The sequence below is a fragment of the Labeo rohita genome, chromosome 15 (assembly GCF_022985175.1).
Source record: "Labeo rohita strain BAU-BD-2019 chromosome 15, IGBB_LRoh.1.0, whole genome shotgun sequence".
Classification (NCBI taxonomy): Eukaryota; Metazoa; Chordata; class Actinopteri; order Cypriniformes; family Cyprinidae; genus Labeo; species Labeo rohita.
This window is the reverse complement of record NC_066883.1, coordinates 25,740,328-25,761,891: the sequence shown is the minus strand read 5'-3', so window position 1 is coordinate 25,761,891 and position 21,564 is coordinate 25,740,328. Positions and strand designations below refer to the sequence as shown.

The window sequence follows — 21,564 nt, the reverse complement described above, 5'->3', positions numbered from 1 at the left end:
GTTAATTGCCTATTGGCCCAAATCATATCAATGCTTGTCAGTGGCACTGTGCAAATCCTGGCTGCACAGATGGATGCTTACAACCACACTGGATGTTCTCTATAAACGTATGCAGAACTGAATATGGGTCAACCATATGATTCAGTTCAATGCTCTGAATCAGACTGCTGCCTTTATCATGCAAATGAGGCTTGTTTAGTGTGAGTTTCTGTACTTTTGTTGACTGATTTTGAAGTGGAAGATACTGACTGATTAACATATAGGCATATGTGCTCTTTTATCCTGCTGTTGGAATAATAATCCCTCTTTGATTTAATGAGTCCTTCATGTATCAAACAGAGTTTACAAGTTGTTATGATCTGAACCTTTCATACATACTACCAGCAAATCAGAATATTAGAATGATTGCTGAAGGATCATGTGACTGGAGTAATGATACTAAAAATTCAGCTTTGAAATCACAGGAATACATTACATTTTACAATATATTCAAATATAAAACAGTTATTTTAAACAGTAAACTATTTTAAATTTTTGCTGTACTTTGGATCAAATAAATGCAGGCTTGGTGAGCAAAAGAGACATTAAAAATCTTACTGTTCAAAAACTTTTGACCGGCAAAAGAACTGTAACAGATCTATTCCACCCGGATATGGATATGTCAGGGAATTCAAGTTCATAATAGTACATTTGTATTTAATACATCAAAAATCCTCTGTACAATAAAGAACATGTAGAATTTTCATTTTCTGTCTATAGTATGTGCTGTGTGGGCCTTGCAGATTATCAAATGATCTCATCTGGCAAAGAGGCAAAACCAATATCCGCTCAGTGGGATTTTCATGTGAATTCTTTGTAAGCCCAAGTAGCTTAAAAAGAATCGAATATTAATGATGTAAGCTGAGTTATATTGGGAGAATCTGCTGGTTTTTAAAATACACACTCTCTCAGTCAACACAGACTAACCGCTCGTGACGTCCCTAAGCTACAGCTGCGGCTTGTGCTTTAAAATAACCATGATCATTTAATCTTGAGTTAACCCTGATTTATTGGCATGCAGCACATATGTAACGCTGGAGGTTTTTGAATAATTCCTCTATCCACAAACAGTGGCCTTTTTTAGTGATAATATAATAACACAATCCTTTCTTTATGCTGTCCAAAAGACTATTTAAAAAATGCTAACACTTAATATTGTTTATGATCTTGCTTTATAATCATAAAAGTTAATGGGTAAAAGGGAGCTATTTGTATTATTATTATTTTTTTTGTGTGTTTTTATTAAAATTGTTGTAAGGTATTTATTTATTTACACTACCAAACAAAGTTTTTGAACAGTAAGATTTTTAATGTTTTTAAAGAAGTCTCTTCTTCTCACCAAGCCTGCATTTATTTGATCCAAAATACAGCAAAAACAGTACAATTTTGAAATATTTTACTATTTGAAATAACTGCTTTCTATTTGAATATATTTTAACATGTCATTTATTTCTGTGATTTCAAAGCTGAATTTTTAGCATCATTACTCCAGTCATATGATCCTTCAGAAATTATTCTAATATTCTAATATGCTGCTCAAAAAACATTTATTATTATTATTATGATTATTATGTTGAAAACAGCTGAATAGAATTTTTTCAGGTTTCTTTGATGAATAGAAATATCAGAAGAACAGCATTTATCTGAAATAGAAATATTTTGTAACATTATAAATGTCTTACATTATAAATCATCAATTTTGATCAATTTAAAGCATCCTTGTTAAATAAAAGTTTTAATTTCTATAAAAAAATATATATATATACTGACTCCAAGCTTTTGAATGGTATATTTTTTAATGTTACAAAAGCTTTTTATTTTAGATAAATTATGATCTTTGGATCTTTTTATCAAAGTATCCTGAAAAACTGAAACCAGAAAACAGTTTTTAATATGCATAATAATAATAGTATTAGTGTTTTGAGCAGCAAATAAGAATATTAGAATGATTTCTGAAGGATCATGTGACTGGAGTAATGGTGCTAAAAATTCAGCTTTGATCACATGAATAAATTACATTTTAAAATATATTCAAATAAAAAACTTATTTTAAATAGCAAATATATTTCAAAAATTTGCTGTTTTTTGATCAAATAAATGCAGGCTTGGTGAGCAGAAGACACTTCTTGACAAACATTAAAAATCTTGCTGTTTTGAATTTATTCATTCATTTGTTTATTTATGTTTTATCAAACTTCCTTAATGATACCACAAGATGGCGACATTTATTCACTTATTTATTATAGATATCTCAGTCAGTATAATAGGTTTGTGTAACTGACTGGTGTAACTCTTTACAGAAAAATAACACTCATTGATCATTTTCATTATAAGCAGCAGGTCTCGTTTAATAGCATGGCCTACGTTAAAGTATTATTATAACACATATGAAAATGGCCATGAAAGAACAAACAAATCAAAGCACTTTTGACCTCTTTGAAAAGCTACAATAAAACGACTTTTATCTTTTTAACGTCAGTGAACGCCGATGATGACGTCACACGTTCAAAGCGCACGCGTCCCTTTGAACAAGTGTCATCAAAGTTATTTCTTTATTCCTCAGACCTATTATAATAAACATCATATAAAGCTTTATCCAGTATAAACTAACATAATTAACACAGCATCCTTTTTATACCCACAAGTGAGTATATAATTTTCTATAAACAATTTTATTAACATTTAAATTTTATATAAATCTTTACATAAATCCTACGTTTACGTAATTACGTAATGTTTCCGTATGCTTTTCAGTCTTTTAATGATTCTATCTATCTATCTATCTATCAAAATAAAAAACAATTAAAATATGTACCTTGAGGTAAAACTTTATTTTATTAAAATTTTAAAATGATATAAATCTGAAAATAAATTAATGTACAGGTTTACGTAAATCTGTTTCCGTATGCTTTTCAATCGCCTTTTATGATTATTCATTTATTTATTAAAATAAAATACAATTAAATAAAATACAATTTTACAGAATATACTTTGTATGTATATAATAAAATATTATATATATATATATACAAAATAGCCATTTTTATCATACTCCTTTATATTTAACATATTTAAACGATTGCTGTAATGTCAGTAAACTGTAGCCTATAAAATCAATATTCTGATGTATGCAGGCCACTAACTTCTTCTAAAGTATTGAAGTGTGATCAATAAGCATCCATAAGTATCATCAGAGGTGAAATTGAAGTGTCAGGTTAAAAGGGGTTTAAGGATCTTCAAAGTGGATCTTCAAAAGTTAATTTCCTTTGACTTCCACCTTTACAAAGAGGTGTTAATGGACCAATATTAAATACATTAATACCTCAGTTAAAACGATACAGGGGGTACAAATACATCTCCCCAGTTCCATGTCATTATTGAGAGAGCAAGAGAAGAGAGTACATAGTCACAGCAGCTTCTGCAGGCCCCTACTTGAACATGGCAACTCAGAAATTTTCAAACTTCTCTATTGACTACATCTTGGGAGACGCCAGCAAAGAATCACCTGGAGTGGATCATCCAGCATCTCCTCAGGATTTCCCAGGGCACTTGAACAAACTGTACCAGGATGGATGTAGGGGTTGTTGTGACCACACAGCACTGATGCTGAACTTTCCAGCTCCATCATGGAATGCAGGAATGTACAGCTGCTGTGTTCCAGTCTCTTATTATCAACCGGCTTACTATGCAAGTCAACCGTGGCCTTTTGCGGTATCAGGTATGCATTGCCCCCTTTTTATTTTCTTTTTTAAAACTTTATTTATTTAAAAAATATAATTCATTTTTGTGTTCATAATTCGTATATATCTTTTTAAACCTTTAGGTTGTGATACAGCTGAAAATCAGTGTCATCAAACTGTACCTCAGAGACAGCGCTGTCGAATCCGAACGGTTTTCACCGACAACCAGACGGAGCAGCTCGAACGACTCTTCGCAACCACCGACTACCCGAGCGCTGAAACCCGGGCGGAGTTAGCAAAGAACACCGGCCTCAGCGAGGAGACCGTGCGGGTAAGAAAGCGCAATTTATCTGTGTACTCTAATAATAGTTCATACTTTGTGCTAACGTTTATATCTCAAAAATTAAAATGACTAAAATCCTTTTTTTTTTTTTAATTTTAGGTCTGGTTCAAGAACCGACGTGCACGTAGAAAGAGACAGACAACCTGCCCAGACAAAAACACGAGGCGCGCTCCCGATGATCATCCTGAATCAGATTAATTTATTATCAACACAGACTCAATAGCTATTGTTAACAGTACACTTTTGTTTACAGTGTAAAAATATGTACATTTTATACGAATAAACGCTTTTTCTCAGTAAAATAAACTTCAGTTTCAATTATTAGGTAATTCGGTTGATTTTGTCTCTTTGTCTTTCCACCTTATTTTTCCCGTAAGAGCGAACGCGGCCATTTGTACATTTTATGGGTTCGCTTCCGGTCTCATCCGCTTGCAGATAAAGTTAGTTTTCCTGCTTGATATTGCAAATTGGTGTGTTTCACAATATTATTTTAATGTATTATCTTAATTATGAACACACTGGTTTGTAGTGCAAACGGTTTTACCAGTAGCCTACTGCTCATTTTCTCCATATGGAGTGTTTTCACAACGCGTCATCAGTCGGCCATATTGGCGGCACTGAACGTAAACAATGCCACTGAACCAAAGGAAACTTGCATATTTTGCTGATTATTGCTGCTGAAAATGGTCAATTACTGTCACGTTTGGGCTGTTCTAATCGGTAGGACCAGGAAAACACATTTGGAGTACTATAAACTGGCAAAAGTTTAAAACAAATCAAGGAGAAGGGTGCAAAAAGCTGTCTGAGGGACAAAAGTCGTTTGTGGTTGGCCAAACTGAACCAGGATTTACAGCCCTGGTGAAAAAAACAGCATATGCTGGTATGTATGTTTTGATGCTGGAATGCTGGTTAGGTAGGTTTTGATGCTGGTTTAAGCTGGTCCTTTGCTGGTTTTTGCTGGTCATGTTGCTGGTCAAGGACCAGCATGAACCAGCTAAGGGCCAGCATAAACCATCAAAGGACCAGCTTAAACCAGCATCAAAACCTACCTAACCAGCATTCCAGCATGCTGGTCCTTAGCTGGTTCATGCTGGTCCTTGACCAGCAACATGACCAGCAAAAACCAGCAAAGGACCAGCTTAAACCAGCTAAGGACCAGCATAAACCAGCAAAGAACCATCATAAACCAGCAAAGACCCATCTTAAACCAGCATCAAAACCTACCTAAGCAGCATTCCAGCATGCTGGTCCTTAGCAGGTTTATGCTGGTCCTTTGCTGGTTCATGCTGGTCCTTGACCAGCAACATGACCAGCAAAAACCAGCAAAGGACCAGCTTAAACCAGCTAAGGACCAGCATAAACCAGCAAAGAACCATCATAAACCAGCAAAGACCCATCTTAAACCAGCATCAAAACCTACCTAAGCAGCATTCCAGCATGCTGGTCCTTAGCTGGTTTATGCTGGTCCTTTGCTGTTCATGTGACCAGCAACATCATGCTGGTCCTTGACCAGCAACATGACCAGCAAAAACCAGCAAAGGACCAGCTTAAACCAGCTAAGGACCAGCATAAACCAGCAAAGAACCATCATAAACCAGCAAAGACCCATCTTAAACCAGCATCAAAACCTACCTAAGCAGCATTCCAGCATGCTGGTCCAGGTTTATGCTGGTCCTTTGCTGGTTCATGCTGGTTTATGCTGGTCCATAAACCAGCAAAGAACCATCATAAACCAGCAAAGACCCATCTTAAACCAGCATCAAAACCTGCATGCTGGTTCATGCTGGTCCTTGACCAGCAACATGACCAGCAAAAACCAGCAAAGGACCAGCTTAAACCAGCTAAGGACCAGCATAAACCAGCAAAGAACCATCATAAACCAGCAAAGACCCATCTTAAACCAGCATCAAAACCTACCTAAGCAGCATTCCAGCATGCTGGTCCTTAGCAGGTTTATGCTGGTCCTTTGCTGGTTCATGCTGGTCCTTGACCAGCAACATGACCAGCAAAAACCAGCAAAGGACCATCTTAAACCAGCTAAGGACCAGCATAACCCAGCAAAGGACCAGCTTAAACCAGCATCAAAACCTACCTAACCAGCTCCCAGCATCAAAACATACATACCAGCATATGCTGTTTTTTTCACCAGGGAGGGCAAGAATCTTGACAACATTCGTGTTTGTTCTTATCATGTCTGATCAGGTATGTGAAATATTAGGCTAATATCTTAATTACTGCTCGTATGTATCTTTACCACCTGTTAACTTTAGTTTGTCAAAATATTACACCCTTTCCTGCTTACTAAGTCTTTCTCTATACAATTTAGCAGCTTCCACGTTTTTTTCCATGGTTTAGACAGCATAAATTAGCAGAACAACATATTCAGTAGTACATTTACCCTGCAATCAATGTTGTTTACATCCGAGTATCGTCAATATGGCTGCACATCCAGTTAACTGACCAAATCGTGAGGTAACATGCGTACTAAAAAGTTCTGGTATGAATGTACCTTAACACTCCTAATAGATACGCTATAGATGATTAATTGTATGATCAATCAAAACAACACAGTCAAACTAAGTATAAAACACTAATGTTTATTAGTCATATATCCATAGTCAGGATAGAGTTTCACTTAGTAATTAATAAGCTTTTTCATGCTGATATACTGTAGGAAAAAGAAACCTGCAAATGTATACACAGCATGCAGTACAGTTATGTTGTCCATCAAATCCAAAACCGAATTCATGATAAGTTCCACATTAATTTGATTTACAGAGTATAGTTAACATGAAAACACAAAGCACAGGACGTTAAAAAAGTACCTTGTGAAATTATTAAAATAGATATTTTCTCAGACGAAAAAATGTTTACAAATGAACTATACCAATTACACAACTGGATAGAAAATGACAGAAAGCTTTGCTGACGATGCTAGATGTGACATTGAAACTCTCTGAAAGCGTGAAGGGTGAGCCAGTCAGTGCGAGATACTTACATATGAAATAGTCAATTTACAGTCATACTTTTAACTCTCCTTTTGGCATCAAAAAACGGAATGTGTCCTGAAATTAAGATAATAACAGCAACATATTGATACTTTCTACAATTTGAAGTCACCATAAAGCAATATACTGTACTCTAGAAGTCACAAAATGATAATGCACAATTTCAGGGTTTGTTGTGAGCTGACCTTTGCACTCCATCAGAAGATGCACTATTCTACTCACTACGGTATCAATGCTAAACCTACCACACAGATTCTTTAACGAAACAATGGCATGGCGGCTGAAGAAATCAAAAGCTGTTCAGACCTGCTCAAGCAGTATTTTGCAAGTTGCTCTTTTTTGTAAATCAGTGCAGTTGACCAAGTGTTCACAAGAGAGGAGAGTGCACAAGCCAAGCTGTTGTTTTTTATTCTCTCCTTAACAAAATCTGCCCGCTCTGGGATCGCTGTAGTGATTTTACCTATCGTCGGTTGATCCCAGGTGGTCATCTAGTAGGGACAGACACTTTTACTCATGCTGTGCTTCCATAGGTGTTAATAAAGTAGACAGAGTTTCTATCCATATTCATATAGCAAGTTGACACAAGAGTAAATATTGCTGTTATCATCACCCACACACTTGACTACGATATCATAAGCACATACTGTTTTCACAATCAGGATTTTTAAAGAACAGCATTTACAAAACTGATCCAAGTTAAAACTCAGAGAGAAGGAATAGGTAGTCTGGCCTAACAGCTTCTATACAGACAATAGATGAGGATTTATGTTAAAATATAAACTGTACTTCACTTTAAACTATTTTAGATGAAGTATATGTAGTTTTTTTTGGTGAGAGAAACATGATTGTGATTCGTATGGTTATTTGGGTTTCTAAAATAGACGAATCCTTTAATTGCCACCTCGTTTTTTTATGAAAACATGCCTTTTTAAAAGTACATTATTTTGAAGATAATTTAGTTTTTGCTATATCGTGGCGGTTGCGCTTTGGTTTAGTGGTTGAGTTTAATTAAATGAGATGTAATTTATTAGCTTATAATATCCATAGCAGGACTCTCACCTCATTTCAGAGCAGTTTATGACCTAAAAACGTGCTCATGCCTGCTTGTTTCATGCAACATTTTCTATATTTTAAGCTGTACGCTTCACTGTAGATGAAGAAAGCATTGGGCTCCAATGGCAAAACCCCTCTTACAGTTACAGTTACAATGAAACATATTTTATGTTTTCAGATATTCATTAATAATAATGTCACCTACTAGTTTATTTAAAGGCATATGAAACTTATAAAACAAAGTCTGTATACTACAAAATACTGTAAAGTAAGACAGCAAAGGTGCATAATACAGCAGCATGTTTACAAACAAAAAAGCACCTTTACAAATTAAAACAGACGTACAAGCCTAATTTTGTGGATTATGACTGTATTATCAAACTTGAATACTGCCAATAATCTACCCACAGTGGTTTAGTGAAAAAAAAACCCCAGAGTGGATAGATATAGAGATATGAATGGCTTTTAGTAGGAATGACTTTCCCTTATTTTGTCTCATAAAAGATTGTTCAACTATAATTCGATCATCGGAATGCAGGACGTTTAGTTACTTGACAAGGCACTATTTTTTTGCTATTGAGTTGCCGTCAAAGGGGCAGGACAGCAGTCTGGGTAGTTCACAGAGAGAAGCACATATGAATAATGGAAGTACACAGAGTATGCAAGGAACAAAAAAGAGGGGGAGACGGAATTAAAGATGTAACCAGTGGATTTAGGACTGCATCTCTGCACGGAGCATCCAGGGAAACCAGCAACAGAACAGCAACCTGCTATAACAGAAACAGATCATGAATGTAAAATGCTGTTTAATTTTGCAACGCAGGATACATTATAGATTCACAGCTGCAGCCAAACAGATTTCTGGGACACAAGCATACCTGGATATGGAACTTTCAGATGTTATGTCTTTCGGTGAACGCATCGCATTAAAATTACGCTTCGGCTGGGACACTGCGGAAGAGGATGAACACAGGCAAACATTACAACCATGCACCTGAGATTGCCATGTGGGACTATGCATATTGTATAATGATTTTTTTATATTTCTGCTCAACATGCAATCATGCAGTTGATGTTGAACTTCAAAACAGAGAGAAAAAAATACTTGCTATTACACATTATGAACAACAGGGGTCACTGTATGCTTAACTGTTGTTTATTTATACTAAAGCACACACTTGGATTGTGAAAAAGTGTTGCTTTAAAAATAGGGAAAGAAAATATACAGGAAATGAATCACCCTCATGTCGTTCCAAACCCATAAGACATTCATTCATCTTCAGAACACAAAATAATATTTTTGATGAAATCCAAGAGCTCTCTGACTTTGCATAGACAGCAACTAACACTTTCAAGGCCCGGAAAAGTAGTAAGGACATTGTTAAAATAGTCCATGTCACATCAGTGGTTCAACCGTAATGTTATGAGGCTACGAGAAAACTTTTGTGCGTGAAGAAAACAAAAATAACGACTTTATTCAACAATTTCTTCTCTGTTAACGATATCCTTAATACAGGTTTTGTATAGACACTGTAAAATTAAATTCCAGAACTTTCAAGGATTTTCAAGCACTACTTTTTAGATTTTCAAGGACTTTAATTAGAGATCTAACTTATCAGTGTCTTCTCTTTCAAATCCTAAAACGATAAACAGATCAATAAAAATATACTAATAAAACGAAATGGCAAACATAAAGTGAAGCACATGCAAAGTATTACTATTAAAGTATACTACACATTTCTACTACAGTAAAACCATGGTTAATTTTTTTAAGGTATTTGTATTTGTGTATACTTTATTTTTTGTTTTTGTTTTGTTTTTATAATTACACTGCCTTAATTGTTTGATGTTTTCTACTGTTTAAACCGCTCTGAAAAATGATCTGAAACACTGATCTGAAAAGTGACGGAATGAATCAAATGATTCACGAACCCGCACCAAAGTCTTGATCTGAATCAAATGATTTGCAATACGTGATTTAAAGTCCCAATCTGAGTTAAACGATTCGCAAACCCGCTTCAATGTCCGATCTGAAAGGAATGATCTGCAATACGTGATTCGAATGGAGCACTTCGAAACAGTGAATCATTTTGCGACGCAATGGTTCAACTGATTCAGAGTTTCGTAAAAAGCTCCGTTTCACCCATCACTACAAGCGATATCGAAATTCGAAAATTAATGTTTTTTTGGCTAGTGAATCGCTTAAAATGCATGATCGAAGTCACGAGTTTGAATCAATCGGAGCGGCTCCAGCATAAAAAACTCAATTGATTTGGTTCATCTGTTCCTCTTTTCGCGTCTTCAGCCATGTTTACACAACATAATCACTACTGCTACTGGTTTAGTTCGATAGTTTTATAACATTAACTGAAATAAGGGAAAAAAGTATGTTTTTTGAACTGCGTGAAAAGATTTAAAAAAAAATGAAATCCTTATTTTATAGATACAGATATAGATAGTACCTCTTTAGGAATATTCCTATTTTCTAGGGTTTTCCAGTCCTTACATTTAAAAAAAGCACTTAAGCACTTAAAAGCACCTTGTATGAATCCTGTTGCTACCTTTTGTAGGTCTTGAACGTGTGTCAGTTGCATTGCTTTCTATGCAGGGTCAGAAAGCTTTTGGATTTCATTAAAAATGTCTTAATTTGTGTTCTGAAGTAAACGGAGGTTTGCAATGACATGAGGGTGAGAAATTATGACAGAATTTTCATTTCTGGGTGAATTATACCAGAAGAAGAACATGCTCTTATCGCTGTACTTACTAGTCACCTGGTGCACTTTCTTCACTAGTGTCCCATCACCCTGAGGATCTTTGGGCCCTGCAATTCTGCAAGATTAAAAGATTAAATGTGTAACTTCGACATATTGTTTAAATTAACATTTGACTAAATGTCTCTTTACTTTACACAAGATGGTCTCATAAAGACTTCAGACAGCTTAGGCCCCGTCCCCTAACATTGTTTTGGTACTTTATCATTTTCCTTTCATAAACAGTGAAACATTACAGCACATGTTTTTGCTTTTCAGGAATAAAAGCTAAATGAAAAGCATGGTCTGCTTATATTCTGTAATCAAAACAGTACAACATGTCCTTATTTATTGTAACCGAAGTTGTGTATTCTTAAAAAACAATTCTGATTCATGCTAAATATTTTACCTCTGAACACGGGATGGTGGTGCAAAAACCCCATATTTGGGCAAACAGTGAAAGTAACGCACTCCAAATACACTGCCATCATGCTTTCCAGTGGGCTGCTCCAACTCCACGCCAAACCAATATCCTGATGACAAGAATCCATACACGCAAAATTCAAAATACTTGCCATACATCATTGTACTTCTATGTGATTCATATTAATTATAAGGGAATTGCAAATCATTGTGTCACCATTATCATTATATCATTATCTCAGACATACCGGGAGCAAAGTCTGTCTTGCCAAAAAAGCGAACAATCCCTTGCTTTTGGCCTGCCACCAACACCTGATCCCCAACCTCAACCTTAACTCCATCAGGATCCAAACTGACCCCGGACAAAGATTTCTTTCTTGGAGCTGGTGGAGAAGCAAATCAAATGTCTCAGATGACAAACTTCAGATACACACTAGTCTCTTATGATCACCAAGGCTGCAAAAATGCAGTACAGACTGTAATATTGTGAAATATCATTACAATTTAGAGGAGCTACTTTCAATTTTAATATAAACTTCAAAATATTAAAACGATTTCTGAAGGATCATTTGACTCTGAAGACTGGATTAACGGCTGCTAAAAATTCAACTGTCATCAAAGGAATAAACTACATTTTAAAATGTATTAAAGTTGAAAACAGGTCTTTAAAATTGTAATAATATTTCACTATATTATTGTTTTTACTGCATGTTAATCAAATAAACGCAGGCTTGGTGAGCATAAGAGAGTTAGTTAAAGTGGTCACACATTAACTTGAGTCTAAACAATGATTTGATAACAATCTGATAGAAGATGAACCTTGGACAACAGAGAACTTCAAATCACACATAGATGTTATCACTCACTCTTTTCACGATCTTTCTCTTTTTTCTCTTTCTTGATCTTGCCGGTTACGCGAGACAAATCCATGCGAGGGGTTTTTGGGGTGGAGGTGACTGAAGAGGGAGTCTGCTCAAGAGCTTTGCTGATTTTTGACACAGGGGCGAAGATGCCTGAAGAATAGACGTGTACACCAAATGTTAAACTCTAGATTATTTCATCCGAATAATGCAATCAGTCTGAATTACATGCTTGCTGTTGTCATTATAATAATTATAAAATCACTTTTATAATGCAGAATTTGAAAGAACACCTTGTTTTGGGGGGCAGATAAAATAGCGGATCCCACCCACACTTCCGTCATTCTTGCCCTCCGGCTCGTCCAGCTCAATACCAACCCATTGCCCACTAGCAAACTCAGTGGTGCCACAGAAACGGAGAGTGCCAGTCTGCAGGAAAGAGGCACTGTTTTATACATACTGACAACTGAGGGACTCACATGCAACTATTACAGAAGGTTCAAATGCTCACTGATGCTTCAGAAGGAAACACGATGCATTAAAAGCTGGGGGGTGAAAACTTTTGAACAGAATGAAGATGTGCACATTTTTCTTATTTTGCCTAAATATCTTTTTTTTTTATTTAGTACCGCCCTTCAGAAGCTACAGAAGATACTTACATGTTTCCCAAAAGACAAAATAAGTTAAATTTACTCTGATCTTATAAATTATAAAAAGTTTATATATCATACAGTCATTGTTGGAAAGAGTTCAAATACACAGAAATGCTGAAAAACCAATTTGTGGGACCAGAAGGCAGTTTAACTGTTCAGGACAAACAGGGGATTCATGAACAACTACCACTAAACACAGTATTAAGAATCAAGTGTATGTAAACTTTTAAACTTTTAATTTTTATAAATTCAACTATAAGTTTCTTTAGTGGACTATATGTAAATGTTTTTGTGTGAAATATCTTATTCAGGTCAGTACTAAATAAAAATAGGATGCATTTTGTATGATCCCTCTTATTTTGGTAAAATAATTAACGTGTGTATGTAAACTTTTGATGTCAACTGTATCTTCTTCTAGGTCTTCTCTATGGTCCTTCAGATTATCTCTATATCTCACCTTTGTGTCGTCCAGCACCACACGGTCCCCTAGTTTGAGGCCCAGGGAGGACAACATGAGGTTGCCAGGGATGTTGTCATAGTTGGGCAGGGTGGCACGGGGCAGGTTACAGCTGAGCGGCACTGCGTCCAGCAGCAACTGTTTCAGCTCTTTAGCCACCATGGCGGCCTCGGCTTTATCCAGACTCATATCCATCGGGTCAGGGACAACCTCGGCAGGGTCTTGACCCTTATCATTCTGTAACATGCAAAGTTTAGATTTGTTAGTGATAGTCCAACCAGACAAGTATTTATTATACTTTTGAGATTACAGACATTACCTGCTGGGTACATAACATAAATCACAGTTCAGTTTTTAATCATTTTTAGTAAATATTCAATACTGTTCAACAGTTTGTGGTCAGTAAGTTAGAAATTTGAAAAGAAATTAATACTTATATTGCATTAATTTGATCAAAAGTGACAGTAAAGACATTTATAATGTTACAAAAGTTTTCAATTTTAAATAAATATTATTCTACTGAACTTACCTATCATAGAAACCTGGAAAAAATTGTTTTTAAAAGAATAGCTCACCCAAAAATGAAAATTCTGTCATTAACTACTCACTCTCATGTTGTTACAAACCCATAAGACCTTCGTTCATCTTTGTAAGCTTTCTGACACTGCATAGACAGTAACGCAACTACCACGTTCAAGGCCCAGAAAGGAAGTAAGGTCATCATTAAAACAGTCCATGTGACATCAGTGGTTCAATCTTATTTTTACGTAGCTAGGAGCATACTTTTTGTCCTCAAAAAACAAAATTAACGACTTTATTCAACAACTTCCTTTCTTCTGTATAAGTTTAGGATGCACGCATAGGGTGAGTAATCAATGACAGAATTTTCATTTTTGGGTGAACTATCCCTTTAACATCCCTTTAACTATCCCTTTTATCCATTTTAACAAAATAATAAGATATGGTTCACCAAATCAGCATAGCAGAATGATTTCTGAAGGATCATGTGACACTGAAGACTGGAGTAATGCTGCAAATGCTTTACATTTTAAAATATATTCAAACAGAAAACATATATTTAACGTAATAATATTTCACAACATTATTTAACTGATATACAGTCTTGGTTTGCCAAGAGACTTTTTTCAAAAACATTAGGAATTCAGTGGGTCCATATAATATGATCTGTCTACTAATGAGAGTATTCCAAAAAACAGACCAACAAAGACGGCTGAAACATTAATTCAAAATGAACGGAGTGGATTTATAGCAAAGCCAATTAGGCTGATTAATTTAAGTGAAGTTTAAATCATCATACTCACTCTGACAGTAGGATTGGCTCCATGCTCCAGCAGACACTTGACAGCACCGAGACAAAGGTTGGAGGCGGCGATATGCAGGGCTGTGCCATGATAAAAGTCACTGCAGGTGGAGTTTATCACTGTGTGGAAAGAAAAGCAACTGACATGTTGAAAGACACCCTACTTTATTAGTGGAAAATGTGATGAAATGCCAAATACTCATTAGCCACTTCGTCATTTGCTTGTGCATGATACATTTTCTTAATGACTAAAGTATTTAGCATTTTCTACCTCAGCTTGCATGTGAGAATTCGTCTAGACTGTATCTGGTTTATTGCTTTTGGAAGTTACCTTTAGGCTTGGAGGCTTTGAGCAAAATGCGAATCAGTTCTGGCACATCAAAATAAGCTGCATAATGGAGGGCGTTCATGTTGGTCCAACGGCTGCGCAGACTCACATCAGCTCCCAGAGCAATCAGCTGATTGGACAGCCGGAGCGCTGCCTCAGGATCACCTGAAAGGAAAACACATTGTTATTATAGCAACCGTCACATGCTGCAGGCTAGATTTGCTTTTGTTATGCTGGCATGTGTGAAATGCACAACAAGGTTAGAGCTTTTAGAGGATTTGGAATTAGACACCGTTAGACTTTAATGACCTTAATTATAGAGAAATGTCAGATTTGCAAGTCAGTGCAAAGACCTCCACCCGTCAACTCCAGTGTCACTCACCCACTCCGTGAGCTCCTGCTTTGCAGCAGTAGTGGAGAAGAGTCATATCCGTCAGGCCGTCACGGTCATTGACATGGCAACCTCGCTTTAAAATCTGAAAGATACCATTAAGAGTTGATCAACATATGAAGGACTTCCATGCAACTGGAAGCCAATTAATAACTAATGCAGACGTGCAGGCAATTACGGTCTTGAGTAGATGAAGCTTTTCAAAAGCAAATGGCCACTTTCAAAGCTGGACGAGAGCCATATTAGCGAGATGCACTCTAATGATGAAAAATTAAGACAATTGATTTTCATGACATGTTATAGAAAGAAGTCTTATTGCTGAGTCATCCTTAACATCGCATTTTCTTAATGTATAGCAGCCATTTTGTGGAAAACTTGGGAGCTGATATGCAAAAAAAACAACGATGAGTGTTCTTTTATATCCAAAAGACATCGAAGAATGTGTGTAAGTAAAAAAAATTGACATGCATCCAAAATAATCACAATTTTAATCCTCTATGATTTCCCTGCAGAACAATACAACTCAAAATCAAGTTGGTCAAGTTGGTCTGGTTTGCTGTTTTTTCTCTGACACCACTGAAACCAACATAAACCAGGTAAAATTCTGGTTTAAGCTAGTTATGTTTGTTAAGAAGGTTGTTAAAACTTTTAACCTTATGAACTTAAGAAACCCTCTACTTTAATTAGACATCACAAGTGATGATCCAAAAGGCCAGATACTGGTGGGCAGTGAGAGTTCTTCTTCACTGAGACCTGATAGGTATAGCTGATTTAGGGCAGGACAAAATGTAGAGATCAGTCAAATGTAGGAGGCTTATTGCCACTGCCGTCAATCCCAGCAGCTCCAGTTCCTCCAGGGACGGCCTTCTACAGCAAGACAACTCCTTATCCATTTTCCATATATCTTAACAGACACGCAATACTGTGCATATGAATATGAGTTATATATATATATACACATACATATATATATATATATATATATATATATATGGGCCATTCTACAGAATTGGTGCAAACTGCTGTCCCACAACCAAAAAAACACATTTAAAAAACATTTAAGTATTCAAATCTTAGACGTTTACTAAGGTCCTTCTATTATCTGTTGAAACCCACAATAATGTTTAAAATATTAGTAAGCTTAATATATTTAAAATAATAATTTATTGGGTACTTTCAATTGGGAGGTGTGTCCTAACCCCTAAATGTCAACTTATGAAAATTATATTGAAATATTTTTTGTATTTTTTTCCACTGTTGCTTTTAAAAGTAACTTTTTGATTCTTTCAGTTAAAAAAATAGTTTAAAAATTATTTATATTTTCTTTGTAAATTAAGAAACTTTACGTAAAACAATTTGTTCCGCATTTTTCATGTCACTACTGAAAAAGTGTATGTATCCTTCTTTCTTCAGTCGTAAAAAAATTATGTTTTTTGAGGAAAGCATTTTTCTCCATATAATGGACTGGTATGGTGCCCCGATTTTGAACTTCCAAAACGCAGTTTAAATGTGGCTTCAAACGATCCCAAATGCGGTTGTAAACAATCCCAGCCAAGAAAGAAGGGTCCTATCTAGTGCAACGATTGGTTATTTTCATAAAAATAATACAATTTATATACTTTTTAATGTCAAACGCTGTGAATCTTTGTTTTGGAAGTGGACTTCTCCTTAAATGAATGATATAATGACGTCAATGGGAAGACTAATTAATATATATTTATTAATATTTATTTAACCAAGAAAATGTGACTGGGTCATTCCCTGACATTTATTTTCATATACTGCAAACAAAACATTTTGGTAAATGTTAATATAAAAAGTTGATATAAAGCTTAAGGCAAATGTAACTGTGCAGTATTGCTGCATGCCAAAATAACATCTTGCTCTAATCGTCTGTACTCTGTATTCCAGCATGTACACTATTAAAAAAAGCTAAAAAAGAAAGCCAAGAAACATTTGCCTTGACATGCGTGAAAAAAACACTCTCACAAAAAGTGGCGAGGACAAGAGTCATCAACAAGTTTAAACACAATCCTTGGATTAGAAACTAAACTCTATCAATCAGTTCATCGATATATCACATTACACAGAAATAACCACAGCTGGATAAAAACTCTCTACACTTGCCATTATTTATAGTTCTCTGTCTTTAATCATTAAGTAAAAAAAATGCAATGTTTATGCAAGATATTTTGTTAGTTGCCCACATTTTCAGCAGGTTTCCTGTTAAAGGATTAGTTTACTTCCAGAACTAAAAATTTAAATTTACTCACCCCCTTGTCATTCAAGATGTTCATGTCTTTTTTTCTTCAGTCTTAAAGAAATTATGTTTTTGAGGAAAACATTCCAGGAAATTTCTCCATATAGTGAACTTCTATGGTGCCCGCGAGATTGAACTTCCAAAATGTAGTTTAAATGCAGCTTCAAAGGGCTCTAAATGATCCCAGCCGAGGAAGAAGTGTCCTATCTAGTGAAATGATCTGTCATTTTCTTAATGTCATGTTTATACACTTTTTAACCACAAATGCTTGTCTTGTCTAGATCTGCGATGCACATGTTCCAGGATCATGACGGTTACGATATGCCGAAAAACTCCCCATCTCATTTTCTCCTCCAACTTCAAAACCGCCCTACATCGCTGTTTTACCACCTTTTTTTTTTAAAGGGGTCATCGGATGCTAAGTTCACTTTTACATGTTGTTTGAACATTAATGTGTGTTGGCAGTGTATGTACAAATCTACCCTATAATGATAAACATCCATGCAGTGGTTTTTAATTAATCTGTAAAAATAATATCCCCTTTTTCAAATCGAGCTGTTCTCAGATGCCTGTCGTTGTGACGACCCACAGAGGCCGCTCCCACAATAGTTGATTGACATGAGCATTTTACCTCAGATCAGCTGTAACAGTTTCGTTGCCAAAACAGGGATGTAAGTCAGACAAGAATATCTCAGACTGAGCGATTGAGGTGTTGTGTTGCTGGATGTAATAATGAATGTAGTGTCGTCATTTACTCCCGACATCTGAGCCGCTGAAGATGCAGTAGATTACGTTTGTTTGTGAAGGGAGTGCACCTCCCGATCTACATAAATGCGTCTATGTTCGTGCAAATCATTCATGATCCAGCTTCACTTACAGCAGAAGTGAGTATTATGAATCTTTGCGATCGCCTTTCCTAATCATGTGCTAGTTAGCAAGTTTAGCGGCTAAAGCAAACAGGCTCGTCACTCCACAGAGAGAAGAGAGGGGTGGGGCGAGCAGAGGTCATTTGCATTTAAAGTAGCCTCGACCAGAATGAGCTGATTTTTGCATAGCTGATTTTGACAAGGTAAAACGGGTGTTGTTTTACACAACCATTGAGAATTTTTAACCAAAGTATATTATTGACTTTTCATTAAGACCCTAAAGAATCATATCAGCTTGATGGACATCCGATGACCCCTTTAAAGGGCATTTGATCTTCTTTGCACATTTACCTTGTATACACTGGGTCGGTACCTCTGCAGCAGTGTAGAACTAATTTGAAGTTGGAGGAGAAATTAGATTTTTATGACATACCCTAACTGTCTTGAAAGCTAGACAAGATGAGCGTGTGTGGTTAAAAAGTGTATAAATATTAATTTAATTAAGCAAATGACCAATCGCTTTACTAGATAAGACCCTTCTTCCTCGGCTTTAGAGCTCTTTGAAGCTGCATTTGAACTGCATTTTGGAAGTTCAAACTCGCACCATAGAAGTCCACTATATGGAGAAAATTCCTGAAATGTTTTTCTCAAAAAACATCATTTCTTTACGACTAAAGAAAGAAAGACATGAACATTTTGGATGACAAGGAGGTGAGTAAATTATCCAATTTTTGCTCTGGAAGTGAACTAATCCTTTAATACTGCTGGAAACTCCAGAGGAAGTTTCTCACCTCATTGCCAATGATGTCGATTTTGTGTTGAACTTGTGGAACCCATTGGCGGATAATGGCGAACAGTTCTGGGATTGTGGTCCGAGGGTCTGTCAGAATCTCCATGCAGGCCGGATCATTTGGATCAAAGAAGGTAAACGCTATTAAAGAAGCAAGGAATATGCAAGAATTTATTAGAGCAGCCAATAATATTACCACTACATTACCCTGTGGAATTTTAGTACTTCATAACTCAGGATTTCTTCATATTCTTCATTATAATTCTGGGTAGATCTGACTGCTAAATGAGGAACCCACCATAGTCCTTGGGCAGTGGAGCCTGTGCAGACGGATGCACTATGGGTTTCTTGCGGGGTTCATGACTAGGACTGATGAACTCAGAGGCCGGCTGGGCCTCTTCCACCTCAGAAGTTTCCTCTTTAGTCATTCTGGTTATGTGACTGTGGCCTGTACATTAAAAATGCATAGTTAAAAATAACAATACAGAGTGCAATTTCATAACTTTTATAGACTTTGGATATGATAGTCCTCATAAATTTCATTTTTTCACTGCTTTGGCTTTGTTTAGAAGTCTCTGATCCATATTGCATTCATATATATGTCAAACTGCACCAATGATTTGAAAGCGGGTCTGGGTTCGGATGGCAGTGTTCACCCTTATTCAAATAATCCGCACTAGCAGTGCAATTGCACCAAAGTTCATTTTAATCAAACCAAACCTGCCAAGTGTAAACACACCCTAAAGGAACTGAGCCTTTGGCACTCTCAATATTCTTTTTGTTTGATCACTGCTTAAAAACAACAGTGGGAATATGTGATATGAGACATATGAACATGAACCTCTACGCCACAGATATGCCTCCCAGCGAGGCTCTAAGTTTAGTATGGAGTCTAGCGGACAGGATGAGTGACTCACTGCTTCCAGCACTGTCTGTTGTAACAGAGGAGAGACCGGACTTCACAAGCCACTGCGCCATCTTACTGGAGATTAATGCTGAATATAAAAGTCATTGCAATTTGCTTTGATGTCTCAGACGCCTGTAACTGTATTCTGTTCAGTCAGCCGTCAAAATAACATTCAGGAAATTAATTGGAGGCTGCTAGACTTTGCCCAACACTACAATATGTGTCCTCCACTGTTTAATCAAATTCGTTTGGAAGTTACCAGAAATATTTTGATTAATTCTACAGACCTTAATTAAACTTTATATTACTGTGATCCCTTATAATGCCTATTTCACCAAATATCTAGATACCAGTACCTATCTGATCTATTCTGAATACGGTTTCATCAGCGCAATGATCAAAGTGAATATGAGCTTCAGTATCACTCACTCTTTTTAATAATTCATTATGCATGCCTCCAAAGGTTTTTAATTGCTCGAATATGACAAGCTCACACATTAGCTGTTTGTGGAAGTGCTTTCAATGTCGTTCTATTGCATCAGATGGTGAAGAGATGGTGTTTATGCACTACAAAGATGTTAGTTAAACAAACAGACCTTACGGTTATAGATTTGGTATCTCGTGCTTAGAATTAAAATCTCTTTAAAAACAATATCCATAGTAACACTATCATTTCAGTTCATTTACATAATGGCTGCAAGGTAAAGATTCAACGTTTCTCAACTTCAGAATGAAAAAATCAACTAATAAGATGCAATCTCAAAACAATATTTCAAAACAAGTGAGTATATATAAACGTAAATGATGGTATATTCATATTCATTTTATAGAAAAAAAAACAAATAAATAACAGCATGATAATATAATTATTTTAATTTAACTTACATAATACTATTATTATATTATTTGAATTATTAATATTATTTAAATGAGCTGGTGCATTTTTATTTCGTATTTCACTTTCTACCAAAAAAAAAGGGGCGTATTCAGAAATGCATCGTGCACAGACGAAATGAGCACGTCCTCAATTTCTCAATATTATTGATTCAATCGTCGATAAATTATCACTATTATCCAAAAGCTGTATTTCCCGACTAAATATTTAAAAACAGCTGCGGTATGTTCTCGTACTCCCTTATAAAGCGTATCAGTCTTGCCCTGTGTCAACAAGAAAACATGGACGCTCCATCACGCAGCACATGAAAAACAATCAGGCTATTTTTCTCACGCAGAAAAAACAAGATGGTCATTTCGGAACAAAATTCAGATACTTGATACAGTGAAATGATATCCGTCTTACCTGATAACAAGCCTCGAAATCGTGATTTCGTTTCCCCTCTTTTGTCAGTCGTTGTTGTGCTATGGAGGATGGAGAGGATGCTGCGCCTTGTCCTTCTCTCTGCCTGCGTCACGGTTGTGACTCACGGCTGGACCA

The 21,564-nt window shown here is 36.0% G+C and overlaps 2 protein-coding genes across 3 annotated transcripts; one reads left to right on the top strand and one right to left on the bottom strand.

The window, feature by feature from the left end:
- Positions 1 to 3,477: 3,477 nt before the first annotated feature.
- Positions 3,478 to 4,296, top strand: dharma. The gene is made up of 3 exons (XM_051128549.1): positions 3,478 to 3,757; positions 3,863 to 4,050; positions 4,162 to 4,296. Exons 1-3 carry the CDS (start codon positions 3,478 to 3,480, stop codon positions 4,258 to 4,260), a joined length of 567 nt encoding a protein of 188 aa, XP_050984506.1. The 3' UTR covers positions 4,261 to 4,296.
- A 2,343-nt stretch (positions 4,297 to 6,639) lies between these two features.
- clip3 (CAP-GLY domain containing linker protein 3) lies at positions 6,640 to 21,557 on the bottom strand. Of its 2 annotated transcripts, none has more exons than XM_051128900.1 (14): positions 21,430 to 21,557; positions 19,521 to 19,670; positions 19,224 to 19,363; positions 15,298 to 15,391; positions 14,919 to 15,080; positions 14,589 to 14,707; positions 13,267 to 13,503; positions 12,450 to 12,585; positions 12,163 to 12,309; positions 11,545 to 11,679; positions 11,283 to 11,406; positions 10,888 to 10,952; positions 9,002 to 9,074; positions 6,640 to 8,893 (listed from the first exon to the last, which is right to left on the bottom strand). In XM_051128900.1, exons 2-14 carry the CDS (start codon positions 19,648 to 19,650, stop codon positions 8,836 to 8,838), a joined length of 1,620 nt encoding a protein of 539 aa, XP_050984857.1. In that variant the 5' UTR covers positions 19,651 to 19,670; positions 21,430 to 21,557; the 3' UTR covers positions 6,640 to 8,835. The 2 variants fall into 2 exon arrangements, with proteins under 2 accessions (XP_050984857.1, XP_050984858.1); XM_051128901.1 differs by having other exon boundaries at positions 6,640 to 8,890.
- Positions 21,558 to 21,564: the final 7 nt, after the last annotated feature.